Source organism: Capricornis sumatraensis, chromosome 18 (assembly GCF_032405125.1).
Source record: "Capricornis sumatraensis isolate serow.1 chromosome 18, serow.2, whole genome shotgun sequence".
Taxonomy (NCBI): domain Eukaryota; kingdom Metazoa; phylum Chordata; class Mammalia; order Artiodactyla; family Bovidae; genus Capricornis; species Capricornis sumatraensis.
In genome coordinates, this window is record NC_091086.1 from 42,738,457 (window position 1) to 42,764,982 (window position 26,526).

Consider the following 26,526-nt stretch of genomic DNA (forward strand, 5'->3'; position numbering starts at 1 on the left):
GCAAAGTGACGTACACAGTGCCCCCTGCTGGTGGCAGAAGAGGCAGCAAGCACTCCCTTCCAGTTCTGGTTCTAAATCCATCCTTCATATTCTACTTTTCATTTGTTGGCACAGGTTGTTGTTGTTTAGTCCCTAAGACATGTTCAACTCTCTTGCAACCCCATGGGCTGTAGCCCACAAGGCTCCTCTGTCCATGGGATTTTCCAGGCAAGAATACTGGAGTGGGTTGCCATTTCCTTCTCCAGGGGATCTTCCCGACCAAGGGATCAAACATTCTTTACCACTAAACCACCTGGGAAGCCCACATACAGGTCAAGAAACTGTAATTTTCACCTTTTACCAATATGTCAGACTTAAATTTTTAAAAAACACAGGTTTTACCACAAAATTAACAGTAAATGATAGCCATCATCTTTGCTGGAAGTTACAGAGATGATCTGCTGGGCTACCATGAAAAACATTGCATTTTCAAAATTTGAAAGTATTGCATTTTGCTTTGCTTGTGTTAGACAAGTAAATTAGAAATTATAAGTTTCACTCTAAGTTTTACAGATGAGAAAGCTAAGTTTTAAGATCTTCTATTGTTGCAGTTTTACTACTATTTGAACCAGGCTTAGAATCTTTCAACTCCAGGCACATTCCGGGCTCTGCCTACCATATCTGTACAACAGCAGGATTGTAGATTATCTTCAATGAAGGGCATTGGTCTGGAGCTTTGCTGAGAGCATCTTTTATTTATTTTTAAATTTTCCCAGCATCTGTTCCTCCCTTTTCCATTAATTGCACAATTTTCCTTTAAGGATGCAACCTTAAGGAACCCTCAATTCGTATACTTCAGATCTGAGTGACCCACCAGTCCTTAGTTCCAGAACTCAGAATTTAAGTGCCTGACTAATTAGGATACTTTTCTCCTTGGCCACTATGATTGGGCCTGGAGCTTGGCCAACTAGAATAAATCCTAAGGCTCTAATGGGTCCACTGAGAAAGACCCACTCTTCTCCAGTGGGGAGCCAGGCTAGTAGACAGCAAGCTTTCAGTGCCTGGTGGCCATCTTGCCACACTGTTGGAAGAGCCTGAAAATAAAGCCAGTAAAGGGAGAAACACAGCACAGAGATGGAGGGAGACAGACTGCTGATGTGACACGGAGTTCGTCTTCCTAGAATTTAGGTTTGTCACAGGGCTTGACCGTTACAGGGACCGGTACATTACGGTCTCATCTTTCAAGCTCCTGCCACTTGCAGTTCAATAAGTCCCTCCTGAAATGAGCTCTGTACTCAAGCCTTAAAGAGACTCAGTGCAGGACTTCTCTGAAGAAACAAATATCTGTCTTCTACTACCAAAAAATAGGCGAGGAAGTCAAGAAACGGAAGCAGAGCTAATCAAATCAGCAGAATCCTCTGTCCCAGCTTCAGAGAGCCTCGGGAGTGAGGTGCTAAACAAGTCTCTTTATGAATCCATGAAGCAACTGGCCTCAGACAAACCCTGTCAGTTTTAATGTAGAGAACACCAACTCCACAAACTTTGCTTTCCTCCGCTAGGTGCTCCATTCAAAATTCAGCAGCAACTGGAGCTCAAAGGAAGAAGCCTAGACGGAGATTTGCTTTTGCTCATTGGTTGGTTGGGGTGTTCTGGTTTTTTGTTTTTGCTTAAAATTACCTAGCAGCATTGAGAAGCCATGTTTCTACACCTGTAAGTTCTTAGAAGAACTTCTAATCACTCCTCGACTCTCTGATGAGCTGAGTATGAGAGCTGGAGAAGTAGATGAGAGAAAAAAGCTGAAACCAAACCAAGAAACTTGCCCCACAGCAGTATGGATGTAAAGAGAACAATCCCCTGCACTTGCTCTTAAAGGTTTGTTTTTTTTTTTTTCCTCTTCTTCGAGAAAAGTCACCATCAAACATATACTTCAGTCATAGTATTTCAGAGCCAGGGAGTTACGTTTTGAGCTTGAAATCCAGTGGTGAGCTTGAAAAGCTTGTTGGCAGTGGTACCTCGGGAGTTTTCCGAGCCTAGGACAGTCGGACTGAGGCAAGGGAAATGGGGAAGAGGTGAGTACAGATAGGTTTATCAGATGACCCACCATCGAAGAAGGCTAGAGACTGCTGTGGGCCCAAGTCAGGCCTCCAAGCCTTTGTCATCTCTTCAGGACACATGCAACGGAGATTTCTACGGTGTTTGGAATACCTGCGGTCAATACATTTGGCTTCTGAATGTGACACACAGACTTACCTGGTGAATTCCACAGAATAGTACTGAATAGGAGAGCTTCCTTCACTCTCTCCAGGTTTCCAAGACAGGGCCACCTCGGAATCAGAAACCACAATGACGTGCGGCTGCTGGGGTGCTGTTGGAGGCAGGCAGGAATCTAGGCAGGACAGCAAACTGGAGTTGGCTGTAGTCTTTGCTGCTGGAGAGGTTTCATGTATCCAAAAAACATGTACTTTCTACAACCTAAACATCTCTGTTCAGAACAGCCTCTCAAAGTCCAAACCAAAATAAGCATACACCCCCAAATCATAACTGGATTCTCCACTGGATTCGTAAAAGGTTTATCAATGAGAGCTGATCTTCCCTTCCTCCCAAGCACCCCTGGTTGGAAATCCAACTAAATTAAATTATGTGCAGACTACTGACCCCAGGACATACAGTGCTGTGTACCCTTTAAGACCTCCTGTGCGTGTGTTGGAATTGATATTTACTTGAAAGTGAAAGCTGCTCAGTCATGTCCAGGCCAGAATACTGGAGGAGGGGTAGCCTTTCCCTTCTCCAGGGGATCTTCCCAACCCAGGGACTGAACCCAGGTCTCCTGCATTGCAGGCAGTTTCTTTACCAGCTGGGCCACAAGGGAAGCCCAAGAATACTGGAGTGGGTAGCCTATCCCTGCTCCAGCAAATCTTCTTGACCCAGGAATTGAACTGGGGTCTCCTGCACTGTAGGCAGATTCTTTACCAACTGAGCTATCAGGGAAGCCCCTTGATATTTACTTATGAAGAAAATTAAATGCTTAATGTAATGGCACTTACTTTCCACTCTTCTGTGTGTGGACCTCCTCCCTTCCCCCCACCCCCATCACCAGCATACATACCGATGGTAAGACATCTGGAAAAGCTCTCATGTGTGAAGACGTAGGATGATTCTATCCCCCCAAGGTCACTGCTATTACTATTTTCATATCCAGACTTTCACATCTGCCAGCTTTACACTGTGGCTTCGGCCAGAAATATTATTCCTGCCTCCTCTTCCTAGCAAAATCCTATGAACTTTTCAAAAGCCAGGCCAAAGATATGGTTCTTTCTGAAACCCTCCTAAGACTTGGGGTGAGGAAGTGCTCCCTCTGAGTGCTCCAGAGCCGTGAGTGGACTCAGATACACTGAGTTACATGCTAACCATGCACCTCTCCCTCCCCAGGGAGCTCCTGAGAGCAACAATGCTTTCAGACCACCTTTGTCCCCCAGTACCCACCGCACCACCACCTCAATGAGCATTTGTTAGATTTCCCTGGCCTGTAAAATCTCTTTTCCCACCCTTCTTCCTCACCTTCCTAATTCCCACTTACTTATCAGATCTCTACTTGGCAGTTATGTCCTTAGAGAATTCTTACTGCACCTCTACATCAGATCTTACAAAAGAAGATCTTATATCGTGTTGGAAAACACTTGTCATATCTATACACTAAATAGATAATATCTTGACCCATCCCGCTAAGTTTTAAGAGGGCAGGGGCTGTGCCTGTTTTTGTTCACCACTGAATTCCCAGAGTCTAGTGTAGCACAATGCCTGGCACAGAGTCGGTCCTCATTGGTATATACTGAATGGAGGAATGAATGAACAGCCCTAAAGAACAGTTCTTTTTATTAGTGAATCAGACCCATTTTACCTTGGGGCAAAGTGGTAACATGCTGAGGAGAGCTAAGCCGCCCTTTGCCAGTCTGGCTGTAAGCTGCCATGCTCACGCGGTATTCAGTGCCTGGTTTCAAATCTCCGATCACTTCCTCCTGTAGATGACCAAACATGAAATGTATCAATGATCAGAAGTTCCTTTGAGGCAAACTAGACAATTTCCATGAGGGTTGCATCTTGAGGCCCTTGTGAAATTTGCTTGGGAGATTGTTTTGCTTTCTCTGTGTGCGTGCGTACTAAGTCATTTCAGCCATGTCTGCCTCGATGCAACCCTATGGACTGTAGCCCGCCAGGCTCCTCTGTCCATGGGATTCTCCAGGCAAGAATACTGCAGTGGGTGGTTGTGCCCTCCTCCAGGAGATCTTCTCGACCCAGGGATCAAATCCACGTCTCTTATGTCTCCTGCATTCGGAGGCAGGTTCTTTACTCCTAGAGCTACCTGGGAAGTCCCTTGCTTTCTCTAGGATTGGCCAAGTATTTTAATTTGCAAAGAGAAAAGCACCATGACGTATTTCCAAAGACTAGTGAATTATGTTTTATTGGAATGTATACACTGTCCTAGAACTGGGACTCATTCACCTTATCAGCTGTTGCTTAACATCTGAGTTCTTCAATAAGAGTACTAGGCTGCTGGAATTCAGGTAAGGATCTTTTCCAGGGCTGGAATCCCCCAGCCCTTTCTTTCCATTTGCATATCACCGATGCTCAGGTAACTAGCCACAACAGCAAACTGAGGTCTTGATTTGCATCCATAAAGGAGGAACTCAAACTCTGGTTCCCAAATTGCATCAGAATCACCATGAGGGCTTCCTAAAACAAATTGCTAAGCCTGGCCCCCAGGGTCTCTGATTCAGTAAATCTGGGAAGCATCTGAGAATCTGCATTCTTGAGAAGTTCCCAAGTGATGCTGCTGGTGGGTCATGGTGGGATCTTCCCTGGTGGCTCAGATGGAAAAGAGCCTGCCTGCAGTGCAGGACACCTGGGTTTGATCCCTGGGTTGGGAAGATCCTCTGGAGAAGGACATGGCTACCCACTCCAGGATTCTTGCCTGGAGAGTCTCATGGACAGAGGATCCTTGCAAGCTACAGTCCATGGAGTTGCAGAGTTGGACATAACTGAGCGACTAACACTTTCACATTGAAAACCACTAGGACTGATGAGGAATGTGTGTGTGTGTGAACTTCACCTGCACAGAAGCCTTGACCAAGAAGCCCCAGTTGAAGTGGACCCACTCCATCTTGAGGCTTGCATGTGCTTGTGTGCTTAATTGCTCAGTCGTGTCTGACTCTGTGCAGTGCTCTGGACTGCAGCTCTCCAGGATCCTCTGTCCATGGAGCTCTTCAGGCAAGAATACTGGAGTGGGTAACCAATCCTTTTTCCAAAGGATCTTCCTGACCTAGGGATCAAACCCAAGTCTCCTGCATTACAGGTAGATTCTTTAGCATCTGAGCCACCAGGGATGCCCCAACTGGAGGCTTCAGTGCTATATGGTAAGTGGGAGCCTAGGTCACAATGGTCTCAGCACATTGTAGTGAAAATGATACTGACATGGAATCTATCAGTCCTGGGCTTGAATCCTGACTCTGACACTTATTGTTAGCTGTGGCCTTCATATTAAATACCCAGAGCATCATTTTTTTCCTCTGTAAATGGGGATGATGGATAATTATCTTGCACAGTTATAGCATTTGGGGTAATGTGTGTAAAGTCGCTGGTTCCAAGGCCGTCCTCAAAAAGCAGGATTGTAATGATTATTGTCTTGGACATTAAAACTCCTCCTCTTCTCCACTTACCTAGGTCCTACCACTTCTGAGGCCCAACTATCCCCTTGACACCTGACCACACAGACTCAATCTTACCCCACTAAGTGTTACACCACTAAATTAGCACTTTCGTATATTAAAATTTTTACTATTTCTCCCATGGGATTACAAGCCACTTGAGAGCAGGCATCCTGTCTTATATTTCTTCACAACATCCCCTGCAAATGACTAAATATTCATTGTTGATAAGGAGAACTAATCAACAGATCAACAAAACTTTTTTAAAAGATTCAACAAATAATTATTGAATACTTACTATAGTAGCCCTTAACCCTGAAAACATTTTAAAATCACTCGAAGATCTAAAAATAAAATACCAATGCTAGATACTACTCCAGACCACTTAAACCAGAACTGCTGGGTGGCAGGCCTGAGTCTGTTTAAAGCTCTCCAGGCGATGCTAATACGGGCAGCCAGGTTTGTGAACCACTGGTCCTGGGCTCGCCTGACCTGAGTTCCACCTGTCTCCCCTCCTCTCTCCCTCCTGTATCTACAACCTCTCCCTTACCTACCAGATCCTTCATTACTGTGCTCAAGTCACTCTCATCTTCAAAGCAATCAATTCTTCACCACCATGCATGCACCCCTCTCACCTCTCCAGAGACAAAACCCTCCTGGCCTTGTCTCCACCTCCTCACCTCCTGTTCCCTCCTCACCCTGCTCCCATCTGGCCTCTCCTTGCTGCAAACGACTGAGATATTTCTACCAAAGTCGCCACAACAACTCTGCAGTCCATCAAGTGGGGATGTCTCCATCTTTACTCGACTTTTTGCAGCTTTCAATACTGTGACCCACCCTTGCCTCTTAAATATCTTGGTTCCCTTGGAAACCGTGTCTGTTCCTCCCCGTCTCTTTCTACTTCTTTTGTTTCTCTTGTCAAGTATCCCCCACCCACTCCCCATTCTCGGCTGGCCCCTTCGGTGCTGGTCTTTCCCAGAAGTTCACCCCTCACCAACTCCTCTCACTCTGTAGCCTTGTTTAGGCGAGCTCATCTACTAGTCCCGTAGCTTCTGACACCTTCGAAGGACACCCCCCTCCATCCCCAGCTCCAAGCTGCCTCCTGATCTCGTCATGAGTCTATGACTGCCTCTTGAGCTTCTCTACTCAACAAGCACGCAACTCAAGTTCAACATAACCAAGGCTCACCTAATCACTTCTCCTGCAACCACCAAAAACAAAACAAAACACTGCTTCACTGTTGTATTCTCTCCCTCATCACCCAAACCAGAAATTCTCAACACTTGCTCACCCCTGCTCTCTGACCACCATTCAATCGAGTACCAATACTCTTTCAGGTCACACAAATCTGTCCATGTAGTTTCATCTTCACAGCCATTTAAGTCCAAGTCCCCATAGTGACGGCAATGCCTCTGACTCTCCCAGCCTCCAAAACTTTCTGCACATCCAATCTGGACTCCACACTGCGAGAGCAGTTCTCTTAAACCCCAAATCCGATTACATCACGTTCCACTTACGATACCATCTTTGCGTCCCCCTGGTTATTCTTCCAGCATCATTTCATGCCACCGTCTTTCCTTACATTCTGCATTCCAGTCATACTGAAGAACTTGGCAGGGCTCAAATTTATGCCATTCAATTCCTTGCCTCGGGGCCTTTGAACCTGCAGCCCCCTCTGTGAGAAATGCCCTTCTCTCCATGTCTGCCTGGCTTACCCTTCATGACTCAGTTCAGCTGAGACATTACCTCATTTCTCTGGCCCCCCGACCCCAGTCTGGTTAGGTGTCCCTCCTCTATGCCTCCCTGGTGCCCTTGGTGTACCTCAGTGTAGCAACACTCACCTTAGACTGTAATTGCTTATTGGTCACCTTCTCCCCACCTGCTGGAGGGCACAAGACAAGTTCGTATTCCTCTGGCATGCCAAAGCTTAGAACAGCATTGCCAGACATGGAGCAAATTTCCAAGCAATGCTCTTATGATGAATGAATACATGAACAACTAGCGAATGAATGAAAGAAATGAAACCAAGACGTCTGCCATAAACAGGTCACCTCATCAAGAACCAGCTTCTCCTAATAACCCCTCCGACTGGATCATCAGCTTCTGTATCTCTGCCCTAGACCTGGAGTTAGTAATACAGAGACAAGGCTGACTTCCTTTTATCAATCTGTCCCCAGCCACATCCACATGCCTTCTGGACCTGCTCCCTCCTTTCATTTCCCTTGAATCCTTACTTGGGCCATTTCTACAGCCTCCAGGGCGGGTGTGTGTCTCCCATCTTCCGTCCCTTCTCTCCCCAACGACTCCATCCTATGTGTAACTGCATGAGGGTCTTTGCTGAACATACGGTCCTGTTTTCCCAGCCTCACGGCCCCCACCCTCACCCTTGCTCTAATTCTCTGCATCTGTGCATCCCAGTTCTACCATCTGTCTCCTGATGCATGTCAAGTTGGGTGGTTAAGAGGCTGGAGGCAGCAGGTGTAACAAGACTGCTGTCTCGCTCCTCTCCCAACTGCCACTCCCAGGTTCTTCCCAGAGAAGCAGAAATACACTTTCAAACCAATCCAATGCTCTCACGGGCTTTTGCTTTACAATTCTTTCCTTCCGTGAAGTTATTACACTGTATGAAGTATGGGGGTGGTGATGTGGTTTTATAAACTACTGCAGATATTAGCTATGCATCAATATCAAACACAGCTACCATTAATTACCATTTACTGAGTGTTTCCTCTGCTCCAGAAACATACAGAGCCTGATTTAATTCTTCCATCAGCCCTGTGAGGTAGGTATCACTCTTATTTTCATTTCCAGAGGAGAAAACTGAATTCTGAAAAAGTGAATGATTTGCTCAAGGTTGTATATTTATTAAGTGGCAAAGTGGGGATTTGAACCCTGCTTTGTTTGACTCCATGAACAAAGTTCTAATTGGATAATACATGAATGAAAAATATTAAATAATATTTAAATGAACAAAATTTTATAACATAGACACCGAAGATCAGATTATTTTATCTGTAAACAAGGAAATTAATGTTATCAGAAATGTAAAAGTGATCATTAAAAATCAAGGGAAATTACACTAATAGAAATTCTTAATGTGGATGAGAAAACAACTAAATTTTTTGTTAGACATGGAATTATTGGTATGACCTTTAGCCCAGGTATATTCTGAAAGGTGAATTGTTACCCTCCCAGAAATTAGTTCCAGTCTTTTCTGGTCTTTTCCTGAGCTGACAGGCTGGTAGGTGAGCATAAGGGAGTGAGGTCAAGGGGACTGAGTAGCTGGGGTTATTAAAAAAGCAGCTGGATTCAGTGCCTTAATCACCTCTTCTTCCTCTTGCATCTCTCCTTCCAAATGGAATCCCTCAGAATAGTATGACTTGTGATAACCCTTGAATTCTTTAGCAAAATGCTGCATAATTCCACAAATCTTTCTATTGCTGTCCTTAAATGTCTCATGGCAACTACTTGAGCCTTGCGTCAAACTAGATAAGATGCTAAATATACCCTTTTCAAAGTAGAAAAACAAAGTGTTTTGTTGTCTTGTGGAAGTTTGAAAATGAGTCAAAATAATTCTCTCTTGGACCTCCTTCTCCACAGAACGGTGAAAAACAAAGAGAAAGAAATTGCTTTCTTGGAGTAGAAGCCTGAATGAATTCCAGTCTCCTCCGGCCCCTCCCATACTTTCCTTAGAGAGAGAGTGAAGATGGGTGCACTGCTGCAAAATAGCTTTATTTTGTGTTTGTCTCACGCTCCTGTGTTGCTCATCTTTGCAACCCTGTGAACTATAGCCTGCCAGGCTCGTCTGTCCATGGAATTTTCCAGGCAAGAATACTGGAGTAGGTTGTCATTTCCTTCTCCAGGGAATCTTCCCAACCTAGGGATCAAACCCACGTCTCCTGCACTGGCAGGCAGATTCTTTACCCTTGAGCCACCCTTTTAGACCCAATGTACAAAAACAACCTGGATAGCTATGTAAGAGGAGCCCCTGAAAAGACAGAACTATTCTTAACTGAATCCCTGTTTGCTGTGCAGTGATGAAACTGTATTAAATGGTTCCGAACGTAAATCTCTGACCCTAAATCAGACCTCACCTTTAACCCCATTCATGCTGTACTTTTTTCTTACTGCTGGAAAACCAAGTCATTTGTTTCCAGAAATGAAGTTGGATGTTGCCTTGTTCACTAGTCTGGTCAGGTTGTCCCTACAGGAGGGCATGCAGTGAGCCCAGCGGAGAGGTGGCATGAAGTGGGAGAGTGCTGGACTAGGGGCCCGGAGACCCAGGCTCTGCAGCCAAAGAGCTGTGTGGTTTCAGGGACTCCACTTAACTTCTCCAGGCCAGGGTTTCAACACGGAGATTCTACAGTTCTTTTAAAATAACCTTCACTAGTGGCTAGTGACCTTGGATTCAACATCACATTTGACTTCGCAAGTCAAATCTGTGCTTTGGTTTTCTTAATAGAAGTTGGGAATATTTAGCATCATTAGATGGGAGGCACAGGGAAATAGAAAAGGGTTATCTCCCAAACAGCCTTCTTTCAAATGTCCAAGGAAGGCAGGGCAGGCCAGAGTGGGGGGAAGAGTTGGAAGGATTTCCATTTCCTGAGTGGTCACAGAAAGAGTATCATTTGGGTTTTCCAAGAAGGGCAGCATTGGCTTTGGGGCTGAACAAACCTCCCTCATATGGATCTACCCTTATTCCAGGACAGTCAGTATCCCTGAGGCTTGATTGCTAGAATGCCCAGATGTTTCCATATGCCACAGGGAACAAAGAAAACCCTCAGGTGGAAACCCTCAGCCCCTTTGTTTCATAGTCAAGAGATGTTTACAGGGGCTCAGAGACTTTCCCACGGTTACCCTTGTTCTAGTGACAGAGCTGGGACTAGATGCAAGTCCCATGATTCCTGTCTGCTTTATCCCTTAACCTTGGGTAAAACCCAAATAGCATCACTATTCTGGGTCAGCCAGACCAGTGAAATCCAGAGCAGGGTGATGGTTTATTCCCCCTTAGTTAGCAAGACAAAATTTACTGAAATACCCAAAGAAAACATAAGAACTTTCTATTTCTATTTTATCTCCTCATTTAAAATTTGGTAGGATTTTAGAATGTATACAATATATTAGTAGAGGAGCAGATATATAATTTACAAATACTTATGTATATTGGTACTCTGGTATATGTTTAAATAATTTTTAACTGATGGTGTGTGCATGGGTGCTAAGTTGCTTCAGTCGTGTCCATCTCTTTGCAACCCTCAGGACTGTAGACCACCAGCCTATTCTGTCCATGGGATTAAAAAGTGTGGATACCAAATGGTAACCAAATCAGAAGCTTTTACATAGGCAGAGTATCAAAGAAAATATCAGAATTCCACCTACTCCACCAGGTTATGGAGAAGGCAATAGCAACCCACTCCAGTACTCTTGCCTGGAGAATCCCATGGATGGAGGAGCCTGGTAGGCTGCAGTCCAGGGGGTCGATAAGAGTTGGACGCGACTGAGCAACTTCACTTTCACTTTTCACTTTCAGGCATTGGAGAAGGAAATGGCAACCCACTCCAGTGTTCTTGCCTGGAGAATCCCAGGAACAGGGGAGCCTGGTGAGCTGCCATCTATGGGGTTGCACAGAGTCGGACATGACTGAAGTGACTTAGCAGCAGCAGCAGCAGCAGCAGCAACCACCAGGTTATTTTGGTTAATTCTTCATTTGAATCAGACTAACCATTTGTCAACCCAATCCTCTGTCTGGCAATCAGTTCAGAAAGTCAATCAACCAGGTTTAGGTGCCCAGTCCCGTCTCATTGACAAGATCTAGAATTGTTAGAGAAAGTGAGGAAAGAAGAAAGGTGGGGCGGGGTGGGGGGGGGTGGGGGGCGGGTAGGGGAGCACTTCCTGCAGGAGGGGGCTTGCTGACTAAATATTTTCTCTCCTTTTCAGTCTTTTTCACTTTGGGAGCAGAACTTAAATTACTTCACACTTTAAAAATATTGCTTTAACTTTACTCTTCCAGGTGAAATACAAGCCGTTTCTTTCTAAATGATTAAAAATTCACCCGTATGCCCAGCCTTTGCTGCTTCCACTAGAACCAAGCACTCTCTGTGGGCCTTAATCGATGAGGAAGATGCAGGAAAAATAGACATTTTGATGAAAAGAGACCCCCTGACTCCTGCTCTGGGGCAAGGGTTTAACTTTTTGAAGCATACTTACAAAAATCATCTGATGATCCAATCGTCCCTGGAGAGGAAGAAAAAAAAACAATATGAAAAGGAGAAAAAGTAAAGCTCACAGGAACTAAAATGAACCCGTAGAGTAGCTGCGCTTCCGCCATGTGCAGTCAAGGGCAGCAAACACACGCCTTGGCAATGTGGATTCTCTCCAACCCTCACTCAGTCCTTCTGCGCCAAGTGTGAGGGTTCTAGGACCATGACCTTGTTTAATGTTCACAACATCCTTACTCTGTAGGATGATGCGAGTACAGAGGGTCTCAAACTTTTTCTGTTCTCAGTATAAAATAATACTGGATTAGCAGCACCACCAATCCAGAAAAAAACTCCCTAACAGTTCCGTTTATTCAATAGCTATACCCCAAAGATTTGGTAGTGGAAGTTTACACAGATGTTGCTATTTCCCGTGCAACATTCAAATGTTCCACAAGGCCCCTGTGAGTTTGCTGCAGAGCCCTGAAGTACCATAGTACACAGGCTGGGAACCACAGACACACTACCCATGATATAGATCCTATTCAAATCCCTGTTCTGTTGATGAGGAAGCTGAGACCCAGTAAGGTCACCCAGATGGTTTGTTATCATACAGGAATCTGAATGCATGTCAGCCCACTCTGCTATACCAGACCTCTTCCCTCCCCCTTCCTGACTCATTGCCTTTATCGCTAATCATCGTTTCCTCTCTCCGCTCTGTGTATTCTGCAATCCCCCCTCCCCCACCCAAACACACAAGCACAAGAACATGTATGCACACTTGAGTGTTCAGTCCCTTGGTTCAAATGATTTGAAGTCCCCTGTCTTCTTTGCCTTTTCCAGAAACTGCCCCTGCTTCAAATCTCAGCCCCAAATTTTACCTCTTAAACACCTGTTCCTACACTAATCTCAACCTCAGTCTGTCTGGTAAGTGGCATGTGAATGAAATCTGGCCTCACATGGCTCTCTAATTGTTTTATCTAGTGGAAAGGTGTGTGAGCATGTGCTAAGTTACTTCAGTCTTCCTACTCTTTGTCACCCAATGGAACTGTGGCCCGGCAGGCTCCTCTGTCCATGGGATTCTCCAGGCAAGAATACTGGAGTAGGTTGCCATTTCATTCTCCGGGGATCTTCCCTACACAGGGATTGAATCCATGTCTCTTATGTCTCTTGCATTGGCAGGCAGGTTCTTTACCACTAGCACCACCTGGGAGACCCAGCGTAAATGTGATTTTCCCAAAAGCTGCCCAAGAACAGCAACCATATGTGATATTGTGCTGGGCAGAGTGGCAACTGTGAACATTTGTTGAAATCAGCAAGGTAATCAAATACTACAAGTTGGTAGCATATTCTAACACCTAGGTATAGTTAACGGAAAGAATAAAGCCTTTGAGTGTGTGGATCACAACAAACTCTGGAAAGTTCTTAAAGAGATGGGAGTAACAGTCCAACCTTACCTGTCTCCCGAGAAACCTGTATGCAGGTCAAGAAGCAACAGACATGGAATAATTGACTGGTTCAAAACTGGGAAAGGAGTATGTCATGGCTGTATATTGTCATCCTGTTTATTTAACTTATATGCAGAGTAAACCATGTAAAATGCCAGGCTAGATGAATCACAAGCTGGAATCAAGATTCCCAGAAGTATTAACAATCTCAGATATGCAGATGATACCACTCTAATTACAGAAAGCAAAGAGGAACTAAAGAGTCTCTTGATGAAAGTGAAAGAGGAGAGCTGGCTTGAAACTCAAAATGAAAAAAATTAAGATCATGACATCTGGGGCTACCACTTCATGGCAAATAGATGGAGAAAAAATGGAAACAGTAGCAGATTTTATTTTCTTGGGCTCCAAAATCACTGGATGGTGACTGCAGCCACAAAATTAAAAGATGCTTGCTCCCTGGAGGGAAAGCTATGACAAACCTAGACAGCATATTAAAAAACGGAGACATCACTTTTCAGAGAGTTTTGTATAGTCAAAGCTACGGTTTTGTCCAGTAGTCATGTAGAAATGTGAGAATTAATAAAGAAGGCCGAGTGCCAAAAAAATTATGCTTTTGAATTGTGGTATTGGAGAAGACTCCTGAGAGTCTCTTGGACTGCAAGGAGATCAAATCTGTCAATCTTAAAGGAAATCAACCCTGAATATTCATTGGAAGGACTGATGCTGAAGCTGAAATTCCAATACTTTGGCCACCTGATAGAAGACCCTGATGCTGGGAAAGACTGAAGGCCAAAGGAGAAGGTGGGGGCAGAAGATGAGATGGTTAGATAGCATCATAGACTCAATGGACATGACTTTGCGCAAACTCTGGGAGACAGTAAAAGACAGGGAAGCCTGGCGTGCTGCAGTCCATGGGGTTGCAAAGAGTCAGACAGGACTAAGCGACTGAACAACGACAGGTGGGGCCACCCCAATTGCCCCCTCTTAGGACAGAATAAACCACAGAGGCTGGGGCTGAGGGCTTCTGAGGCAACTGAGGGGTACTTAAGCAAAAGTCTGAGAATAAAACCAGCCTGCAAAATACAAGCCAGCTGAAGACATGCATCTCTTGTTTTTCAGTCATGAGTGCTCTGGTAAAAATAGCCAGGGCAGGGCTCAGAATGCAGTCTGCCCTGGGTTTACAGTCAACTGTTACTTGCTAATGTATGATCTGAAGAATGTCACTTCACCTCTCTGAGTCTCAGCATCCTTGTCAGGTCACAGGATAGTTGTAAGGATTAAATGGCAAAAGCAATGTAAAGCATGAGGGAGCGTGGCTGGCAGGTGACAGATTCTCAGTAAGTGGTGGTTACTCATCACGGATGACAAGTAGGTTTCTCGGTGCAGCGCCCAGCAGGCATTTACTAGACAGGAGTTACAGACACCACCTCCACCACCAGTGCTGTTAAAGCTGCAGTATTCTGGGCACTGATGCCAACTCCTTGCAGAGCAATTAAAAAGGCTCTAGTCTGTAGATTAACTGTAGTAGAATGGAGAAGGAGACAGCAAGTGAAAGAAAAGAAAACAGAACATGCCTAAGGCAGAGGAATTCACCCCGAGAGACCTTGACAGGAAACAGAAGAAAAATAGATGAAAAGCCCACAGTTAGTTAGTGGAAGGACAGGATACCGGCTGCAGAAGGAAAACAACTTGCGCCATTTGAATGTACATTTCCAATTACATCATTTTCTTCTGCATTATGTCTCCAGGCAGTTGAGAAGATACAAATGTGTCATATTTATTTATAAAGCTTTATTGAGATTTAAAAAAAAAAAACAATTGAATTTTATAGAGAAAAGAAGGGGGGGTAAAAAACAGCTGTAAGGTGGCTGCTTTCTCGCAGGATAAATGGGGTGGACTGAGTCCATGGAAACATTCCTCACATGGCTGCCTTTCTGAGGATAGAGATGTATATGATGGGGTTACGGCCAAGAAAGACATTCTAAATTCCAAAGGATTATACAAGCAGTTGTTATTATTATACATACAGCGGCACACACACAGCAAATTAGAAATCCTTCTGAACATCAGTGAAATGTCACTCACAGGGTGTACTTTTGGGGGGCTGCCGGGATGGAGCTACTCACAGAGGTCGGGGTATTCAGGCTGGGCGGCACACCGTAGGACTGCTCCTGCAGGGATTTGTCTACGCCGACCTCAGAGTAAAAGACCTGGAAAAGAGGCAGACATCCAATGTGAGAGCGGGGCAGGCACTTCTCCACCAGACCGAGGACCCAAGGTTGGAGTTGCACTCACAACCACAGTGGGTCTTGACGTGAGCTGTCTCATCTCTCACACACTAGCCCTTTGTCAGCAAACATCAGACATACCCGGCTGGGGTCACAAACTCCTAAGCCTGTAGAAGCCGGGAAGAAAACACGGTGTAAAGTGGGGTGGAGAGGGCCGACCCACCTCCCAGTATTTTTTTCTGAAACCACCATTCTCTCAGGTAGTCTTTCATTTTCCCACTTTTGCGTCTACCTGAATCCAGAAATACATTTCTCTGCTTTAAAATGACGACAGGATAAGGGCTTGATAAATGCCTTCTCTCCCTTGGTGAACGGGAGACAGGAGGGAATGGTGGGTCTGGGGTGTCATGGGGAGTTTACAGCCCAGTGGACAGCTCCGCTCCAGCAGGCTTGTGGGCCTGGGGTGAGGATATATTCACAGAGATTTCAAGAATTCCAAGAATTTATCTGAAATCTCCTAACTTAAAAACGCTGACTCATTTTAAAAAACACTTTTCAAAGAAAATATTTTTTTAAAGGCCAGTCGTTTACCTCTCAGAGGTAGAAATGCATTCTCTGTCCCCTTCTCCACTTTACCTGTCCACCCCATCACTTTCATTCAGGTTTTACATTATTCTGTCCTTACTGACGACAGTGACTCCCTGTCATTTCCCATGTTTCTGCTTTGGTCTCCAAATTTGACTGTGGGCAGTTGGAGAGTAAGAAGCATATCTTCCACTGAGTTTATATTTTCCCAGCCCTGAACAGAGTCATTCGGTCGTTTTTGAGATTGCATCTAAGTACTGCATTTCAGACTCTTGTGTTGACCAGGATGGCTCCTCCATCCCTTATTCACTGGAAGGACTGATGCTGAAGCTGTAACTCCAATACTTTTGCCACCTGATGTGAAGAACCAACTCATTAGAAAAGACCCTGATGCTGGGAAAGATTGAAGGCAGGAGGAGAAGGGGATGACAGAGGATGAGCTGGTTGGATGGCTGATGCCATCAAGTTTGACTCAACGGACTTGAGTTTGGGTAAACTCTGGGAGTTGGTGATAGACAGGAAAGCCTGGCATGCTGCAGTCCATGGGGTCACAAAGAGTCAAACATGACTGAGCGACCAAACTGACTGAACTGAACTGAACAGAGTCAGGACCCAATAGATCCAACTGACTTTCAGGACACTTATAAAGGCCCTTTAAAGGAAAACATCTCCGGTTTCATGGAGGGAGAGTGAGGCTCCCCTGACATGAGAGGGTTGATATCAGGAGGCCAGATAGAGAAGGAGCAATGATGGGAAGGAGGTGCAGTTCCCCCAACACACCCACTAGAGAAATCCCTGTGACCAGGTACTCACAGTGTACCCCATGATGGGGCTTGGAGGGTGCCTAGGCATCTTCCATTGTATGCTGAAGGCTGAACAGTTCAGAGCATCCAGCATGATATCAAGAGGTGGTCCCACCTTGCCTACTCCAAAAAAAAAGAGATGGTATTAGAAGCTTCATGCATCCCACCATGAATACACTTAACACAAGATGTAACAGTGTGTGCTTACAGACGGAAAGCATACTGAAAGATGATTCCAGAGGCCAGAAATGCAGACAGCTCTCTAGTAGGCCACTCCTGTGTCAGCTGTTGGCCCCTCCCCACAGGACAATGGCGGGAAATCAACTCAGCTATTGTCCACAGTCCCTTCTGTAACTGCTAATATCTCAAGGACCAGCAAAGGAAATTCAGGATAGCATAGGTCATGGAGGGCTTCCCTGATAGCTCAGCCAGTAAAGAATCCACCTACAATGCAGGTAGCCCCCGGTTTGATTCCTGGGTTGGGAAGATCCCCTGGAAGAGGAATAGGTTACCCACTTCAGAATTCATGGTCTTCCCTGGTGGCTCAGATGGTAAAGAATCTGCCTGCAGTGAGGGAGATCTGGGTTTGATCCCTGAGTTAGGACGATCTCCTAGAGAAGGGCATGGCAACCCACTCCAGTATCCTTGCCTGGAGAATCCTGATGGACAGAGGAGCCTGGTGGGTTACAGTCCATGGGGTTGCCAAAAGTCAGACACAACTGAGTGACTAAGCACAGCACATGCAGGCCAAGGAGTGTGGAATGTTTTAAAGCAAGATAGTAACAGTGTTTGTTTTTTTTTAACTCAGTAACATATATGTTTTATGGTTATGTTATATAGATACATCTGTTTATATAGTTCATATATTCTTAATGTTGAATATTTAATAAGTATGGCTTACTGTAGTCATAAAATGGCTTTAGGAAATTTCAAATTTTTACTGTATTCTTATAAATAATTTTATGGTTATAAATAATAAAATTTACATTTATAAAAATAACATATGCAGATTTCAAAATTTAGAAAACACAAACAAAAAACTTTCATCGTTCAGAATTGAATCCTGCCAGCACTGTAATACAGTATTTATACCTTCTCTTGATTACATGGAATTTTTTGAAAGATATATAGATATATATACATACAGACATATTTACATATTCTACTTATATAATGTATATATAAATTTAATGTTCTATTGTGTTCATTATATATAATATGCACATATACTCAATATAGTCATGTTGTTTCAATTAGTATATATAATACATATATATACATATAAAAACTGATAGTATACATTTACTAAAAAAATTTTTTTATTTCTGTATCAAGTGGACATTAGCTCTTCCACTTAATACATGTGCCATAATTTACAATTTATCTCATCTTACTATTGTTGTGCTTAATTTCTTTATGCTATCTTGCTATTTTAAATAATGCTCCATGAGGGCAGAAACTAGGTATGGCTCAACAAACACTCCTTGAGTGAATGAATGTTCTTCAGTTTGATTTTACACTTACTAATATGTCCTGATGATCTTCCTTTTTAATGACTGTCTATAATTCTCTAACATATCAGTTGGGATACTCTCTGCTGCTGCCGCCGCTGCTGCTGCTGCTAAATTGCTTCAGTCGTGTCTGACGCTGTGCGACCCCATAGACAGCAGCCCACCAGGCTCCCCCGCCCCTGGGATTGTCCGGGCAAGAACACTGGAGTGGGTTGCCATTTCCTTCTCCAATGCATGAAAGTGAAAAGTGAAAGTGGAGTCGCTCAGTCATGTCCGACTCTCAGCGACCCCATGGACTGCAGCCCACCAGGCTCCTCCATCCATGGGATTTACTCTCCACACACAGATATCTAATGTGTCTATGTATTGGGTTACTGCCGGGCCTTCCATCAGCATTGTTTTCAATAACAGAAGCGCAGGCCTTTCTGGGGGACCAGGTTACAGAGGTCCAGTGCCAGCCATCAGCAAGAACTGCCATAGACACCTCCCACTGCCACCACTGCTGCCCCTCAGGGATTTGGGCCTTCCACTCTTCTCTGGCTCTGGCTTGGATGAAGATTTAAAGTCCCATCTGATTGGCCAAAGTAATGTCACGTAACGAACAAGTCATGTGACCAAAGGATCGGAAAAGAAATATCAGGTTTTTTCTGGTTCCAAACTGGAAAAGGACAGGATGAAAGGAGTCTTGGAAATCATTCTTCTATCAAGCCTACCTACTGCATAGGAGTCTCTCTAAAGGAGGACAGGACCTTAGGAAAAGAGGAGTGGTGGGTGGTGAGATAGCCAAATCCTCTGGTTCTCAGAGCATGCACATATATTAACTGTTACTCCACTGATAGACATTTTGGCCATTTCCAAAATTTCACTGCTGAAAATTATGCAAAGAAGAACACCAGTGTGTGTGTGCGTGCCTTTTCATGCAAATGTCCAAGCATTTCCAAGATGGATAGCTATTAAAAATTATGAGTAAATGCATCTTAATTTTTAACAGCTACTGACTTGTTGCTCTCCAAAAAGGATTAAATAAATGAATCTTGAAGTACATTCAATGTTTTCATTTGGGTAAATAGAGTAGAATTTTAGTGTCTAAGACATAATTTTTCAGCCTCTACTCTACTGACATTTCAGGCTGTGTATTCTTCGTGCAGACTCTCCTGTTTCAGAATGTTGAGATGCATCCTTGGTCTCTATCCACTAGATGCTAGTAGCACCCACCGATCATAGTTGTGAAAAACAAAAATATCTCCAGACATTGCCAAATGTCCCATGGTGGGCAAAAATGACTCCAGCTAAAAACTGCTGATCCAACAGAATGAATATTTTAAAGACGTTTATGTTAGTTGCTCAGTCATGTTCGCCTCTTTGTGACCCTGTGGACTACAGCTCACCGGGCTCCTCTGTCCATGGAATTCCCCAGGCAAGAATACTGGAGTAAGTAGCTATTCCCTTCTCCAGGGAATCTTCCCAACCCAGGGATCAAACCTGGGTCTACCTGTATTGCAGGCAGATTCTAATGTAACCAAACTTACAATCTAGAAAATAAAGGAATTTTAGAAGCTTATGGAGGTATATGAGAATATAAGAAACACATATAAACACATAAGAAGCCCAATATAAGAAACACATCTTCACCAGATCTGAGTATTACTTTAAAATCTTTGTTACATTGATAAGAAAAAGAATAATATTTTAATACCCTCTTTGGCTATTTTTCCTCCAGCCTTTATGTGTTTCATACACTTTTCAATCAAGTTAGTTTTCTTATTATTCAGTGATTGGAAAGAGCCCTTAATATGTTGAAGATCTGAATTATTTACCTATATTTTTTCCTGTGTAGTTTTATATTTAGGCCACGCTGTACTATTATCAATTGCCGAGTTGAAGTCTATGCTAATGAAATCTCAAAAGAAGCCAAGAATGGGAGGAAAAGATAGTAGAAATGATTTACAGAACCCTCACAGACCACAGAATAACCAGTAAGCACAATCTCATCCTCAGTTCAGTTCAGTTCAGTTACTCAGTCGTGTCAGACTCTTTGTGTCCCCATGGACTGCAGCACACAAGGCTTCCTTGTCCATCACCAACTTCCAGAGCTTGCTCAAACTCCTGTTCTTCGAGTCTGTGACGCCACCCAACCATCTCATCCTCTGTCGTCCCCGTCTTCAATCTTTCCCAGCATCAGGGTCTTTTCCAAGGAGTCAGTTCTTTGTATCAGGTGGCCAAAGTACTGGAGTTTCAGCTTCAGCATCAGTCCTTCCAATGAATATTCAGGACTGATTTCTTTTAGGATTGACTGGTTTGATCTCCTTGCAGTCCAAGGGACTCTCAAGAGTCTTCGCCAACACCACAGTTCAAAAGCATCAATTCTTTGGCGCTCAGCTTTCTTTACTGTCCAACTCTCACATCCATACATGACTACTGGAAAAACCATAGCTTTGACTAGATGGACCTTTATTGGCAAAGTAATGTCTCTGCTTTTTAGTATGCTGTCTAGGTTGGTCATAGCTTTCTTCCAAGGAGCAAGCGTCTTTTAATTTCATGGCTGCAGTCACTATCTGCAGTGACTTTGGAGCCCCCAAAATAAAGTCTCTCACTGTTTCCATAGATTTCCCATCTATCTGCCATGAAGTGATGGGACCAGATGCCATGATCTTAGTTTTCTGAATGTTGAGTTTTAAGTCAACTTTTTCACTCTTTTCTTTCACTTTCATCAAGAGGCTTTTTAGTTCTTCTTCACTTAGATCCTAGGAATAGCACTGCTGTCTTTAATGGAGAAAAATTACAATCAATCAAGTTGGGCTACTTGGATCAATGAGTGGGAAGCAGTCCTTGTATCCTTTGTGTATCTGCCATGGTTCAGGACAGAAAACTCTCTAGGTATTTTAAGCAGAAAGGCGGTTACAAAATTGGTAGAAAGACTAGGGGAGTGGAATTCAAGAGTTTCTATTAGCTCTATTTTACAAATATGTGAATAAATGAATGAGAAAGAGAGAGAGAGATACTAGTTAGAGAGATGATAGCTAGCTAATTCACTGTAGTCGTGATTCAGAACCAAGAAGCTTCTGCCTTCACGCTTGATCCTGCCATTCTTGTCACTACAATTGCCTGCAGAAACCCACGAAAGTGGTGGGGAACCTTGGAAAGTTTCTGTGTTTTGTTGGCCTTTCCTGGCAGGAGAAACAGCAGCCAGAAAGTGGTCTTCCTCCCACTCCTGCCTTCCGTTAAGTCTCAAGAGTGCATCTAACTGTACTGGATATAATTTACATGTAGAATACCGCTTGCAAGGCAGTTTGGGAAATATTTTTATTCCTCCAGCTTTCCATTACAATAATGATGCCTAGAAGGAGGGTAAAATTGTTGAACAAGCCAGTCCACAGGATCCATGACATACTGGTACCTTAAGAAGCCTGAATTCCAAAATACTATCCCTTTTACTTTCATATTCTCTAGGAAAGTGCTCAAATCAAGCCCTGCTGGGACACAGACAGGTGTGATTTCTATTTTATTGGTATAGCCTTCCATTTATTTAACCTTCCACATACCTAACGAGTATGTATTGAGTTCCCATATGTATCAGGCACTGGCTTAGTCATTGAGGCTACATTAATGGTAAAGAGAGACAGAGGACCATAAACAGGTTAGCAGGACATCACAGTCTGGTGTGAGGAGCATAAAGGGAAGGATGGAGCACTTTGGTGGTCCATAGTAAGGAGACATCTGACTCCACCTGGCAGACTAGTAAAAATGAGACAAAGTGAGGATGGAGAAGCATCCCAAGCAGAGTGAGCAGTATACACTTTTTTCAAAGAGTCAGGGGAAGAACCACATAATATTAAAAATATCCGCTGGTGCTCAGTCGCTAAGTCATATCTGACTCTTTGCAACCCCATGGACTGTAGCCCGCCAGGCTCCTCTGTCCATGGGATTTTCCAGGCAAGAATACTGGAGTGGGTTGCCATCTCCTTCTCCAGGGGATCTTCCTTACCCAGGAATTGAACCCGCATCTCCACATCTCCTGAACTGCAGGCAGATTCTTTACCAGTGGGCCACCATGGACACCCAGTATAACCCTAAGGGCCACAACTGAGTGGATGTGGGTAGTGAATGAGAAGGATGAAAGCTCCAGGAGTTCTGCCTCGGGAGGCACAGGGGAGAGGTGTGGGCCATCCACTGTCTAGGAGCACAGGGTAGCTTTGACTGCTACTGGTGTAGGAGGTGTGCTCATCAGCAGCTGGTGAGTAAGAGATGGCCAGGTCAGACGTTTGGGGCAAATACCAAAGCTATCCTAGATGAGTCCAGTGGTTAAAGATGGGAAATCACACTAGGGAAAAGAATTGAAAATCAGATTTTTTTTAAAGATAAATCTTCCTAAGTTTAAAAGATGTAAAGAAATCAAAAGAAAAGTGATGGATTCCACTTCAGAAAACTTCATTATGCTTTTCAAACTTCACAAAAGAAAAAATTCAAAACAACAGATCAAAGGGTGAACAATTGAAGCAAAATGACAGGCCAAGGGATATCTTTATTATAAAACTCATACATATTGAGAAAAAAACATATCCAGGCCCTAATAAATAAAATATGAAGAGAGAACTCACCAGAGAGGAAATATAGCTGGTAAATACACATGGCAAAAGATTCCAGTTTGCCAGTTATCAAATAAATACAACTTCTTAAAATTGAGATGTCATTTTCACCTATTAAATTAGCCAAAATGTTTAAGTGATAGTAACTAGTGCTGACAAGACTACATAAATGTGCTGGTCTCAAAATGTTACTGATGGCAGAGTAAATCAGCCCAGGCATTTTGAAAGGCAATTTGGCAAAATGCGGTACCATCCATAAGTATTTTTTTTCCCTTGGACTCTCAGGCATGGAATTATAGTCGGCCATGAGGAAAGAATATTAAGAGAAGGCTGCTCCCATGAAGATGTTCTTCAGAGAATCATCTGTGATGTAGAAAAATCATAAACAGCCTAAATATCTAGAAATAGGGTAAAAGTCAGCTTCTGTTCTTCCCTACAGTTCAGTTCAGTCGCTTAGTCACGTCCAACTCTTTGCAACCCCATGAACTGCAGCACGCCAGGCCTCCCTGTCCATCTCCAACTCCCAGAGTTCACTCAAGCTCACGTCCATCAAGTCGGTGATGCCATCCAGCCATCTCATCCTCTGTCATTCCCTTCTCCTCCTTCCCTCAATTGTGCATCAGACTTTATTTTTGGGGTTCCAAAATCACTGCAGATGGTGATTATAGCCATGAAATTAAAAGATGCTTACTCCTTGGAAGGAAAGTTATGACCAACCTAGATAGCATATTCAAAAGCAGAGACATTACTTTGCCAACAAAGGTCCATCTAGTCAAGGCTATGGTTTTTCCAGCAGTCATGTATGGATGTGAGAGTTGGACTATGAAGAAAGCTGAGCGCCGAAGAATTGATGCTTTTGAACTGTGGTGTTGAAGACTCTTGAGAGTCCGTTGGACTGCAAGGAGATCCAACCAGTCCATTCCAAAGGAGATCAGTCCTGGGTGTTCTTTGGAAGGAATGATGCTAAAGCTGAAACTCCAGTTCTTCCCTTCATTCCTGCCCTAAAAACCCTGATTCTTTAGTTTCTAAATTCACTGCTATCTGTCCATGTGCATTTTGGTTTCCATATTTCATCACTTCTATCTTCTTTCTGTTTCTTTTTTCTCCTGCAGGTTAATGCCTTTGTCCCCATTTACAAGTATTTTGGTGGGGTTTTGGAGGAACCAGTAGTAAATATGCTTTTTCAACCCACTATGTTTCACCAGAAATCAACTGATCTTTGTAACAGTATGGGACAGAGAAAGAAGACATTATTCCCACTCTACAGATGAAGAAACTGAGATCGAGAGTCTGCTGATATAAGATCTCATCAGTGGGGCAGGAGATAGAGACAGTAAGTAACAAAGAAGAGAGGATCTTCTTCTCTCTACCCCGGGAAGTTTGTGTACTCGGTGACTGGAAGGACTGATGCTGAAGCTGAAGCTCCAATATTTTGGCCACCTGATGCAAAGAGCTGACTCAATGGAAAAGACCCTGATGCTGGGAAAGATTGAGGGCAGGAGGAGAAGGGGGTGACAGAGGATGATATGGTTGGATGACATCACTGACACAATGGACATGAGTTTGAGCAAGCTCCAGGAGATAGTGAAGGACAGGGAAGCCTGGCATGCTGCAGTCCAGGGGGCTGCAAAGAGTCAGACACAATTTAGCAACTGAAAACAACAGCTCGGTGATTATGCCCACCTCCTCTTCTCAGCTCCACTATACTCTCTTCCCAGGCGCTCTTATCTCTCGCCATCATATACACATGCACTGGTGCCCCCCCAAGTCCATCTCCCCAGGCCAGCCCACTCTCCCAGAGGACAGGTCTATGTACCCAGCTGCCAAGTACACCCAGATGTTACGTGGGCCTCTCAAACACAACGCGTCCAAACTAAATCCATCATCTTTCTCTTTAACCTGAGCCCCTCCAGTAATCCTTATTCAAGTAAATGGTATCACCATTCACTATGACCTTCAAAAACCTGGAAGTCACCCTCAGCATCAAATTGATCACATGGAGTCCATTCTTTCCTGTTTGTGGAGGCCTCAGAATCCTCCTCAATCCACTGCCTAGAGCAGCAGCACCACCTGTTCAAAGCTGTACATGCAATGGAACCTATTTGCCACCTGTCGAGACTTCCCCAGGTGGCACTAGTGGTAAAGAACCCGCCTGCCAATGCAGGAGACTCAAGAGACTCCAGTTCAATCCCTGGGTTGGGAAGATCCCCTGGAGGAGGCCATGGAAACCCATTCCAGTATTCTTGCCTCTGTCCCATGGACAGAGGAGCCCGGCGGGCTACAGTCCACAGGTTGCAAAGTGTCGGACACAACTGAAGCAACTTAGCACACATGCTCTCAAGACTTCCCTTAAGGTTTCTCTGGCCTTTCCAGACCCTAAAGAGTATAGTTATCCCACCTCAGCTTGCTCAGCCTGCACCCTCCTCAGAAGAATGTGTGTTAATAAACTATTACACCGACACATAGAACTTTTTTTCTGCAAAGCAGTGGAAGGCCACAGGACTGATGACTCTAAATCTTAGGAGTAGGAGGGCTTATGAAGGGTCACCTTGTCATAAGGAAGCAGCAGAGGCCTTGTCTTAAGGCACATTTGTATTGCGAGCACAGCATTTTTCTCTTTGTGTGTTTGAGATGTCCTTGAAGGAAGGGCAGATCTCCAGCTGGGAGTCGTCTGAAGCTGTATTTGCAAAGTCAGCACAATATTTACACAGAGATTGTAGGATCGTTGGAGTATCCATATAGGGGGCAGGCTGAAGGCAGGAGCACACCACCCAGTGGGCCCCTCTGAGCTGGAGATAGAGTCCAGGCAGCTGGGAAGTCTTGAGGCTTGGCCTAGTACCAGTTTTGGAGATAGAGGGACATTGGAGTGTGGTCTCCACCAGAATGAACCAATCAAAGTATTTCTCTCAATCTCTTCTGGCTAGGGAAGTGAAAGATTAGAAGTGAAACTAATGAGACTGGCCTCACATCTCTACAACCTGTGCGTCACCAGGAGAATGTCCTATCATTGGACAGGGCAAGTCGAACCCAAGCTACTCTCTCCAAAAACTCTTAAGGAAGCAAAAAAATCTTTTGATAATTCTTGGAACACTGAGTTCCTCTAGGATTTTATCTATTATGATATAAAAACATACTAGTGCTTCCTCAATATTAAAAAAGAAATCAAAGGGGTAGGTCGCTAACATGTGGAATAAACAAGATTTAAGCAGTTAAATACAAAAATAACACTCATATTTAACCAACAATGCTTAGAATGTTGGATTATATATTACACAATAGAAAGCTAGTTTTGAAGAATTGTAGCCTTTTAAACTAGTATAATGCATTTATACAATATATCTGGAAGCTGTGTTTTTGTAAGCTAAAAGCTATACTTCTTAAGAGATAAATTAATAAAAAAGCATGTTTCTTTGCCATGAGGGAGCTCTATTCTTTAAAGGGGCTTTCTTCTTTGGAAGTCTTTCAAAACTGTGTTAGGATTTTGCAT

General features: G+C 43.9%; 1 protein-coding gene across 1 annotated transcript in view; it reads right to left on the reverse strand.

The window, feature by feature from the left end:
• Nucleotides 1-26,526, reverse strand: part of EGFLAM (EGF like, fibronectin type III and laminin G domains) — a 189,254-nt gene that overhangs the window by 105,029 nt on the left and 57,699 nt on the right. The window contains exons 2-6 of the mRNA XM_068990556.1: nt 16,953-17,062; nt 15,453-15,536; nt 11,889-11,915; nt 3,878-3,995; nt 2,230-2,365 (exon numbers count right to left, since the gene is read on the reverse strand). Coding sequence (XP_068846657.1) covers nt 2,230-2,365; nt 3,878-3,995; nt 11,889-11,915; nt 15,453-15,536; nt 16,953-17,062 — 475 coding nt within the window. The remainder of the gene's footprint in view (nt 1-2,229; nt 2,366-3,877; nt 3,996-11,888; nt 11,916-15,452; nt 15,537-16,952; nt 17,063-26,526) is intronic.